Here is an 11,409-nt window from a genome sequence, read left to right as displayed (position 1 = left end):
TTTGGCCCCCCCCCCCCCCCCGGGGGGGAGGAGGGGGTCCCCCACCTAAAAAAAAAAAAAAAAAAAAAAAAAAGAAAAGAAATTATAGCTTAATAAAGTATATTACAGATTTGGGAAGACATTATAAAGAAATTCAACACACACTACTAATTTAAATGTTAGATCAATTCTTGACTAATGTTAGAAAAAAATCACTTCTGTTTTGGTGGGTGGGATGTACTGGGCAGTTGAGAGACAGGTAAAAAATATCCACAAAAGGGCTGGGCGCAGTGGCTCACGCCTGTAATCCCAGCACTTTGGGAGGCCGAGGTGGGCGGATCACGGGGTCAGGAGATCGAGACCATCCTGGCTAACACGGTGAAACCTCGTGTCTACTAAAAATACAAAAATTAACCAGGTGTGGTGGCGGCGCCTGTAGTCCCAGCTACTCGGGAGGCTGAGGTAGGAGAATGGCGTGAAACCAGGAGGCAGAGCTTGAGATTGCCTCCACTGCACTCTAGCCTGGGCGAGAGGGCAAGACTCCATCTCAACAAAAAAGAAAAAGAAATGTCCACAAATAAGATTTATCAAGTATTCTGCTAACATATCTATAACATATGCTTATTTCAGAACAATGGTTCTTACAAAATTCACTGAGCTTTTGCCAACTCCAGCGAAAAATATTTAACACGAGACTCATTTTGTGTTAGTTGCTGAAGTTACAGAGTGAACTTCCAGTTCTGACATCTATGTCTTTTTAACTACCCTCTTCACTTTAAAAGAAAAAGAGAAGGGAAAAAAATAGCAAGGGCCAGCAAACAGCTGTGGAGAACTACTTTAACACTTACTTATTACATTAAGAAACAGCACTTTTCTAGGCAAAAAAATACATAAATGTCTATGGGAATGCAAATGAAAGAAGAATAAGGGCTTACTCTAGGTTAAGTATTTAGAATTTCTAAAATTAAGTAATCTATTTGGCCTTTGGGACTTAGATTCTTATCTCTCTGACTTCAAATACTGAAATTCAAGTAAGTAAATCAATGAAGGGATAAAAAGAAAAATAATCTGATTTGAAAACCCAGAATAAAAGCAAATCTTAAAATTTGGTTCATAACAGCTTATTGAATTGAATGCTGTTTAATCCAATGCCCACAAGCAATGCAATAAATCAGAACTGAGACAGGGTCAGGTTTTGTACTATCTTCTAGAAGCAAAATGAAGAATCCACAGGAACCACCGCAAGTCATTTGACATCCATCCAAACATCTGGAGGCACTGGATGATTGCTCTGTGTAAGCATATGGCAAGAAAGTGTATGGGATGCTACAGATCACTTTGCAGAAGTTAGCAGTAGATACTTTGAATAATTCCATTTAGCAAACACCCAGAGCAAGCGTTTTCAACAATATTTAAAAGTTTTTCATTTTGTTTATGAGACAGAGTCTTGCTGTGTCGCCCAGGCTGGAGCACAGATGACCTCGGCTCATTATAATGTCCAACTATCGGGCTCAAGTGATTCTTCTGCCTCAGCCTCCCGAGTAGCTGGGACTACAGGTGCCTGCCACCACAACCAGCTAATTTTTGTATTTTAGTAGAGACAGGGTTTCACCATGTTGGCCAGGCTGGTCTCGAACTCCTGATCTCAAGTGATCCACCCGCCTCGGCCTCCCAAAGTGCTGGGATGACAGGTGTGAGCCACAGCGCCTGGCCTGAAAAGATTTTACGATTTAAAAACATATACCAATGATAGCCTAATATGCCAAGAAACAAATGGATAAACAAAAAGAAGAAAATCACAATGTTTATTAGAAGATGAAGAGTCATTTGAAAAGAATTTTAAAAGAAAAGTTCACATAAAAGAATCTAATACCTTGTTGTAAGTCAGGTTTTGAAACAGTGCGTATGTTAAAAATGATTCTCACTTACCGAGAAATATTGTTCAGCTTCAAGCTGATCTTGTAGCTCCCGCATCTGTCCTTCATTCCCTCTATACTGTCTTCAGATGAAAAGAAAAACAAGTGAACAAACGCTCCTACTTATACTAGACTTTATTTATTCTTAGTTTGTTAAAGTTGCTAATATAAAAAAGGTTTACTAAAACAATCTTTATTTTTAAAAAACATACCTCATTATTATTTTACTAATTAACTTGGTCAGGCCACACTGGTTCTATCTTGCTCCTTATAAAATGATGCTATACAAAAGTAGTGAGAACCCTTTTCTACTGATGATCACTTTTTGGAGAATATTAATTGTGGCTCTATCCAAAATGAAAAAATAAAATTGATACCATATTTTGCTAAATTTTACACAGAAAAGCAGTAATAGGGAAGAAAATGTCTTGTACGGTAAGTAAAAAAAAAAGGGGGGGGATGAAAAATTTAGTAATAGTTCAGTGCTTTATATCATAGTACTATGTTTAATAAGTAATAATTCAGTACTACATACTAGACATTATGGCCAATTAAGCACAAAAAAGGGGCTGTGGAAATGAATCATCAGGTAAGAAGGGAAAGCAAGAACAACAAACTGACAAAGAAGGAGGAACACAGACAGACAACTGCATGTATATAATATATACATAAACACAACTCACAAAGGAGCAGAGTCCAAAAGATGGAAACGCAACGTAACCCGAAGACATAGATCTTCAATAATTATTTACTGTCTACTACGAAAGTCTAGCAGCTAGGCTTGAAAACCTAGTTGCTAGACTTTCATATTAGACAGTAATAACAGCTTTGTATTCTCAGTATCTAAAAAGGCATGTGGTTGACAGAAAGTCCACACCAATCTCCACTGAATGCTGAGTGAGAGTATTTTTGGAGAAAAAAAATATAAAACACATTTTTGTGAAAATGGTGGCTCTAAAAGAGGAAAAGAATTTCATCAATATAAATCCAATTTTATGAAAACTGACAATTTAATCCAAGAATCACCTCTGTAAATGAAGCTAGCAAGTGATGATATAATAAAATAAATTCAGAGGAAATAAAAACACAGGACTTGGCATAAGATATATCCACTTTTGATATTAAACTTGTGAAGCATATTCTTAGGCAAATTGTGAAAGCAATCTTGACATCTTGCTTGTTCTCCATTTCAAGTAAGCAGGCATATCACATCCCAAGAGTAACAGAAAAAGAAAAAAGACATTTTTGCATTTTGAGATGAACCAAAGACACAAAACAAAACGCACAGTGTGTCATGTCTAATTCTAGCCTCTGAACATCTCCTACGAGGCACTGTGATTTTTGTAATTCTAACCTGAAGAAATGTGATGACTTTTGTGGACAAGAAAATCAGATGAGAAAACTGTGGTCTTTCCAAAGCCTGAACTCCCTTGAAAACCTTTGCAAGTAAATTCTTTTACTTCTAAATACTTTTTCGCTGTCTTTCACAAACTCTAAGTACATAATCTGTACATATGTAAAATATCAAACACACAAGTCAATGATGAGCACAAAAAAGAAAGAAATCACAATGTTATTTTAAAGACTTACTTCGTAAGCTGAGCTAACTCAAATTCTAATAATCTCTTTGCTTCCAATAAAGTATTTATTTCCTGTTTCATCTGCTTTTCTAAACCTTTTAAATTGTCTGCCTCAAATGCTTGAGTCTTCAATTCATTTTGTAACAACAGCCGCTTATTTGATTCCTGCTCCAGTTGCAGGGTTAGATTCTTAACCTATGAATGAGAAAAATAATTGGGATCTTAAATCTCTTAAATAATTTATTAGACATTATTTGAAAGAATACTAACCAAATCAAGTACATTATAATTCACGGTACTAGTAGAAAGTATTAGTATTTTAAAGAGTCTTCATTGTTCCACGTGTTTATTATTGTAGATTTACTATTAAGTCAAATTAATTCCCAAATTTCAGACATGAGATGTTGTGGAGGGAAAAAAATTCTGGTTCCTTTCAGACCCAATCATCATGAAAATGTTGGAGTACAAGGTGATTATAAAACTCATTTCTGGGCCAGGCACAGTGGTTCACGTCTGTCATCCCAGCACTTTGGGAGGCTGAGGCAGGTGGAGTGCTTGAACCCAGAGTTTGAGACATGGTGAAACCCTCGCTCTACAAAAAAATACAAAATTGGCCAGGCATGGTGGTACACTCCTGTAGTCCCAGCTACATGAGAGGATCACCTGAGCCTGGGAGGCAGAGGCTGCAGTGAGCCAAGATCATGCCATTGCACTCCAGCCTGAGTGACAGTGAGACTCTGTCTCAAAAAAAAAAAAAAAAAAAAAAGCCATTTCTGGGGGAACATTTGAATGGAATACTTAAATTTACTTGTTTATATGCTCTACTCTACAACCCTTCAAAGCTTAACAAAACAAACTGAACGTATGTTTCATTCAACTCAACAAATATTTTTGAAGTTTTTATTAGGTGTTCGGACCAATGAACTCAAAATTCCTACAGTGGTTTACAATGGCCTTCATGATCTGTTCTAACTCTATTCCTATCATCGGCCATTCTCTACAATCCAATCATATTCTTCAGATCCTCAAATGCAACAAATTCTCCCTCACCTCACAGTTCCTGTACACGCTACTCCTTGTTTTATCCTCCTTCATTTATTCATTCTTCAGCTCTCAAATGTTATACTCTTAGCAAGGCCTTCTGTAACTCCCAAATGTGATTAGTAATACAACCCTATAGCATTCGGTATTTTCTTTTTAATTATTTGCAATGCTTGTAGTTACTATTTTTTTTTTTTTTTTTTTTTGAGACTGAGTCTCACTCTGTATGTAGCACAGGCTGGAGTGCAGTGGTGTGATCTCGGCTCACTGCAAGCTCCGCCTCCCAGGTTCACGCCATTCTCCTGCCTCAGCCGCCCGAGGAGCTGGGACTACAGGTGCCTGCCACCATGCCCGGCTAATTTTTTGTATTTTTAGTAGAGACGGGGTTTCACCATGTTATCCAGGATGGTCTCGATCTCCTGACCTCGTGATCCACCCACCTCGGCCTTCCAAAGTGCTGGGATTACAGGCGTGAACCACCGCGCCTGGCCAGTAGTTACTATTTTAATATCTGTTTTTCCCTCCTGGCTGTAACTTCCAACAAAGTCAGGACCATATCTATATCTTATTCACTTCAGTAACCCCCAACTCCTAGCACAGAGCCAAATAGTAGGTAGTCAAAAATTATGTTTTTTAAATGACTGAATATTATCTTTCAAATTTTGTACATTCCTCCTGCATGTTAACTTTAATAGGTATCTCTAGTTTCTCTTCTTTCTAGTCCATTCTATATACCACTACCAGATTGATTTTTCTAGAAGTGCTTTCACCTATAGCTCCCATGCAAGTTTTATTTTTTAGAGATAGGGTCTCACTCTCGACTCACTGCAGCCTCGATCTCCTGAGGTGCAAGCAATCCTCCCACCTCAACCTCCTGAGTAGCCGGAACTATAGGCATACGCCACCACACATAGCTGATTTTGGTATTTGAGATGGGGTTTCACCATGTTGCCTAGGCTGGTTTCAAACTCCTGGGCTCAAGCAATCTGCCAATCTGCTCACCTTAGCCTCCCAAAGTGCTGGGATTACAGGTGTAAGCCAATGTGTCTGGCCAACCATGCAAGTTTTAAAGAGTATCGATACTTTGGCCTCCAAATTTCTCCCATGACCACTCAACATGTCTTCTTCTTTTCTTCAAAAAGTTAAAAGTTCTATCAAGTTCCTCTTTATGCTTTACTTACCCATCTTCTTATCCACCCGGTACTCACTTTATTATCCATATCTTTACTGATAATATTCCCTCTAGCAAATAAAACTCTGACTCTAAAACTATTACCTTTTGAAGTCTTACTCAACCTTTAAAATCTAGGTAACATGTTACATCTTCTTGAGAAGGCTTTCCTACTTTCGGTCTTAGAAATAATTTCTAAAGTACATATAGTAACCACCAGGACATGTTGTCATTTTATCTTTTTATTAACTGCTTTATAAAATGTATACCCCATGCTATCAATCTAAGCCAGGAAAGACTACAGTTAAACACTTTTATTGAAATCTAAGAGCAATGCTTTCTTTGGGGATATAAGATGCGTTATAATAAAGACTTTTTTTTTTCTTTTAAAGCAGATGGTCAGTTTTTTCAGGGAAGGAACTGTGACATTTCAATATAGTTGTACTGTCATAGTGAAAAATGGCATAGATTACACAGAGTGAATGTTCAATAACTATTTGAAGAGGAAAATTCTAGGTGCTGGGGTAACCATATAGCAGTGAACATAGACCCATGTCAATCATTTCATTCAAATGTCCTTCACGGTGTTTAAATTATAGATAATTCTTCAGTCATAACTTATATAATCGTTTCTCTTTTAATAGATGAACAAAGTCAGTACTATTTTTCTTACTTCATCCTCCATCCTTTCTTTATTTCCAGTCAAATGTTCTAGTTTCTGCTGAGATTGCTTCAGATCAACGTCTAGCATGGAACACTGTTTCTCAATCTGAACAACCCGATTTTCAGCCTTCTCTCGAGCTTCTCTTTCTTCTTTCAGCTTTTTTTCCATCTCTGGGAAAGCAAAAAGGTACATACATTTAAAGAAAGAGTACTTTAATACATTTCACTTTATATGGGCTGTAATTTGGTTTCAAACATCTCTATTGTTTTTATCCTGGGACTTGAATAGAGCTATTAATTATAGAAATTCTCATGTTATGTAAACTGTTTCTATAGTAGAAATCTCTAAAGAAAAGGAGTTATAAAATATAATATAGCAATAAAATCTAGAATCTAAACCCAGCTCTTGCCCAATGACGAGAGATTAATCAGTACCACTTTCAGACTAGAAGGTGAAGAGTATAGCTAGAAAGAAAGTGAATCAACAAAGAACAATGAAGGTACATCAAGTAAAAGCAGAAAAATAAGGCTGTGGTTATTAATTTACACCCTGCACTGTTCCAGAAAAGGTTCAGGAGGCTTAAGGCTACGGTAGGAACTCCAGTTTATACAATTCAGATGAATAAGATTCCCCAATAGTATAATACCTCTTTTAATTATTACTGGAATATATTAGTCTACACTGAGGCTCCTTTTTTGAAATATAACTGAGCTTCTGAGAGGTTAACTTTTCCATGTTCATGCAACTAGTAAGTTGCCCCATCAGAATTCTAGTTTATTTGAAGTCTGCTTTCCCACTCTCGAAGACCACCCTCTAGGTGACAAAATATAAACTATTAAATAAATATAAATAAACTATTACTTATCTTTCCCCCCAAACTTACAACTTAGCTGCACCAGTAAATTGTCACCTCTTAAGACCCTTCTGTTTAATCAAACACAAATTCATCCACTATGTTCTTCTGACTCTTGATCTCTCTCTCCTGAGCACCAGACTTAGATACCAATTGACTAACATCTCCACCTAGATATCGAATAATCTTATTAAAGTTAACATATTCACAATAGATGCTTTACTTCTGGCCCATCCCCAAACCACTCCAACCCCAGTTAGTCTCAGTCTTTTTTTTTTTTGGCAACAGTGTCTCGCTGTGTTGCCCAGGACAAAGTGCACTGGTGCAATCTCAGCTCACTGCAACTTCCGCCACCTGGGTTCTAGCAATTCTGCTGCCTCAGCCTCCTGAGTAGCTAAGATTACAGGTGCGCATCACTACACGCAGCTAATTTTTGTATTTTTTAGTAGAGGCGGGGTTTCACTATGTTGCCCAGGCTGGTCTCGAATTCCTGACCTCAAATGATCTGCCTGCCTCGGCCTCCCAAAGTGCTAGGATTACAGGTGTGAGTCCCCACACCTGGTCTTTTTCTATCCAATTCATCACCAACTCTTGTCCTCTATACCTCGACTTCTTTCTCTCTCTACTACTACCAGTGTTGATGGCCTATAGCCTTCTAACTGATCTCCCTTTTTATCACTGTTCTCACTCTTGAAAGCATTCCCCACAGAGCAGCAGAAATGATATTTTAAAAATATAAATTACACATCCCAGAAGCTTAAAATGCACTAGTGCCTTCATACAAATCTTAGAATAAGAATACTGAACTTACTATCACTTCTGCCTGGAATGTATTTTCTCTAGCTCCTTTAACAGGTGGTTCATTTTGACTTTCAGTTCTTACCTCAAATATTATGGGCTCAGAGGGCCTTTCCTCAGAACCCCCATCTAGGGCAGTGCCAAGTCAAAACAATGATATTAATGTGTATTTCCTTCCCATTAATAATTACAAGCTGTACATATTTTCATTTATGTATTCTTTTTTTTTTTTTTTTGGTCTATCTTCACCATCTGAATGTAATCTCCGGGCTTCCTATCAGTTTTATGCTCTGCGATATTCCCAGCTGTGCCTTGTCTTGTAGTAGGCAGTCAGTAATTAAGTGAAAGAAATAAAAGTAGCTCAATATGGCTGAAGCACAGGGTACACACAACAAAGTGTAGACCAAGAAGACTGCAAAGACAGACAGGTGTCAACTTAAAGATTCAGTATATCCAAGGAGTTTGAAAGGTACCCTGCAAACAATGAAAAGCCACTAAAGGATTTTAAGGATAACAAAATATGATTTGACCAAAAAAGAAAATTGTTCTAACCTAAGTGAGAATGATTGATGAATAGAACAACTCTTGGCAAAATGAGGATGTGATGTTCAGTAACCAAGATAATAGCTACTGAAAACTTTCTATGCACAGGCACTTTACATCCATTTTTCATCTAACTTAAAATAGTTACAGAGCACCACTGATCTGTCTGATTCCAAAGCCTTGGCTCATCTCATAAAGACCCTATGGCCATTAACTAGGTTAGTGAGAATAAAGAATAAGAGCAGGTTTGATGGATAAGATTATGAGCTTTCTTTTCAGGAAAAATAATTTAAGATGCCAACACATCCAAACTGTAGTAGGTTAAGAATAAGTAGAAGGCGAAGAAAGATTTGTTAGAAGTTTAGATATTAAAATTTTTTTTTTCCATAAAGAATCTGACACCATTGAATTTGACTATTTTATTATTTTATCTGAAATAAAACAGTAGTAATTAGTAAGGATCACAGATTGCTGCATGGATTTGTCTATTTAAGATGGGAAACTTGTTCATGTTTACAGTAAGAAAGAAGATAATGGAAGTAAAAAGGTCGAGGATACAGAAAAGAAAAAGAGATAAGAAGTTAAGATGAGATAAGAGGAGATTACCCTCCTTTAAGATAATAGTGAAGATAATGAAGACAGGTAAAGAAGTAGGATAGATTGACAAGAAAACTAGATTTTGAGGAGTTCACACCTATGCTTTCATTATTTATTTGTGAAATAAGAATAGAGTTCACCTAAAATTGGAGTGATAAAGAAACAGCACAGGAAACTTGAGATGATAAATAAAAGTCTGGGAGAAGAAATTTATGAGTGATATGTTTAAAGAAAGCATGGTGGCTCATGCCTGTAATCCCAGCACTCTGGGAGGCCAAGGGAGAAGGATCCCTTGAGCCCAGGAGCTCAAGACCAGCCTGGACAACATAGTGAGACTCTTTCTCTACCAAAAATAAATAATTTTTAAAAATTAAAAAAAAATCGACAACTCAGGTTGCAGATAATGCATTGGACTAACACTCAACTGCTTGAAGAAAGTGGCTGGCTGGTCTGAACTAGGGTTGTGTTTGGAGGCATAACACAGTGGATGGAATTACAAAGAAATGAGAAAATTGAGGGTACAAAGCAAGATAGCATATGAATTAACAGACAATGAGGTCCAGAATGGATCATAAAGAAAATCAAGGAAAGGGCTACTAAAAAACAGAGAAAAGACAGATTCCACTAATTTTTATAGGAAACAGAGTAGTAAACTGAGGGAACAAGGAGGTGAAATTGTGATCTTAAAATATGGAAAGTATTGCCAGGCATGGTGCCTCATGCCTATAATCCCCGCACTTTGGGAGGCCAAAGCATGTGGATCACCTGAGGTCAGGAGTTTCAGACCAGCCTGGCCAACATGGTGAAACCCGTCTCTACTAAAAATACAAAAATTAGCTGGGCATGGTGTCTGGTGCCTGTAATCCCAGCTACTCAGGAGGCTAAGGCAGGAGAATTAGGAGAATTGCTTGAATCTGGAGGCGGAGATTGCACGGAGCCAAGACTGCACCATTGCACTCTAGCATGGGAGACAAGAGCAAAACTTTGTCTCAAAAAAAAAAAAAAGGAAAGTATCAAAAGGAAGGCACCCTCTCCTTGATTATAACTTATAATTTCTTTCTTTCTTTGAGACATAGTCTCACTCTGTTGCCCAGGCTGGAGAACAGCGACACCATCTTGGCTCACTGCAACCTCTGCTTCCTCGGTTCAAGCGATTCTCCTGCCTCAGCCTCCCCAGTAGCTGGGATTACAAGCGTGCGACACCACACCTGGCTAATTTTTTTTTATTTTTAGTACAGACGGAGTTTCACCATGATGGCCAGGCTGGTCTCAAACTCCTGGCCTCAAGTGATCCACTGGCTTCAGCCTCCTAAAGTGATGGGATTACAGGTGTGAACCACTGTGCCAGGCCTGTAATTTATATTATAATTTCTACGAGTTATACAGTATAAAATTTTGATCAACACCAAATTTCTGTAGTCACTATTTGAAGCCAATTTTGTAAAAATAATAAAACTGACACTTACCACACATTGCCACAGACTTTGCCTCTTCAATAGATTGATGTTTGTCAGTTAAACGAGCTTTGGTTACTTTGTGTTCATTTACCTCTTGTTCTAACCGTTGTTGTAATGATTTAAGTTTGTAGTTTAAATCTATCTCTAAATTATTCTTTTCCTGTAAAATGGGAGTAGGAGTCATGTAATAAACTGTGCAGAAGGCATGCATGTTAGTAAATCTTACATTTAATATTCTGGAAGAGATAAGATGCCTTATTTTAAAAATCACAATAAACACATATAATTAAAAGCAAAAGATAACCCTCCCTTCCCATTTGAATCATTAACCATGGCGGAGGGCAGAACAAAGCTGTGCTGGTGGTTATGTTCAGGACAGTTCATTGCTAAGATCAGAAAAGAGTAAGTCGGCCGGGCGCAGTGGCTCAAGCCTGTAATCCCAGCACTTTGGGAGGCCGAGACGGGTGGATCACGAGGTCAGGAGATCGAGACCATCCTGGCTAACATGGTGAAACCCCGTCTCTACTAAAAATACAAAAAACTAGCCGGGCGAGGTGGCGGGCGCCTGTAGTCCCAGCTACTTCGGAGGCTGAGGCAGGAGAATGGCGTAAACCCAGGAGGCGGAGCTTGCAGTGAGCTGAGGTCCGGCCACTGCACTCCAGCCCGGGCGACAGAGAAAGACCCCGTCTCAAAAAAAAAAAAAAAAAGAAAGAAAAAAAAAGAAAAGAGTAAGTCAAATTTTCCGTTTATTTAAAAATTTTTGATACCATCTTTTTTATTTTTTCTTTTTTCTTTTTTTTTTTTTTAAAG

The 11,409-nt window shown here is 37.9% G+C and overlaps 1 protein-coding gene across 1 annotated transcript in view; it reads right to left on the bottom strand.

Annotated features, from left to right (window-relative positions):
- The window catches only part of ROCK1 (Rho associated coiled-coil containing protein kinase 1), a 153,387-nt gene that overhangs the window by 26,252 nt on the left and 115,726 nt on the right, over window positions 1-11,409 (bottom strand). The window contains 4 exon segments of the mRNA XM_017873531.1: window positions 1,909-1,978; window positions 3,486-3,670; window positions 6,361-6,521; window positions 10,609-10,759. Of these exon segments, the coding sequence (XP_017729020.1) occupies window positions 1,909-1,978; window positions 3,486-3,670; window positions 6,361-6,521; window positions 10,609-10,759 (567 nt within the window).

Source organism: Rhinopithecus bieti, unplaced genomic scaffold (assembly GCF_001698545.2).
Source record: "Rhinopithecus bieti isolate Rb0 unplaced genomic scaffold, ASM169854v2 scaffold_6946, whole genome shotgun sequence".
NCBI lineage: Eukaryota > Metazoa > Chordata > Mammalia > Primates > Cercopithecidae > Rhinopithecus > Rhinopithecus bieti.
The sequence above is the reverse complement of the archived record's forward strand: the minus strand, read 5'-3'. Positions and strand labels throughout refer to the sequence as shown.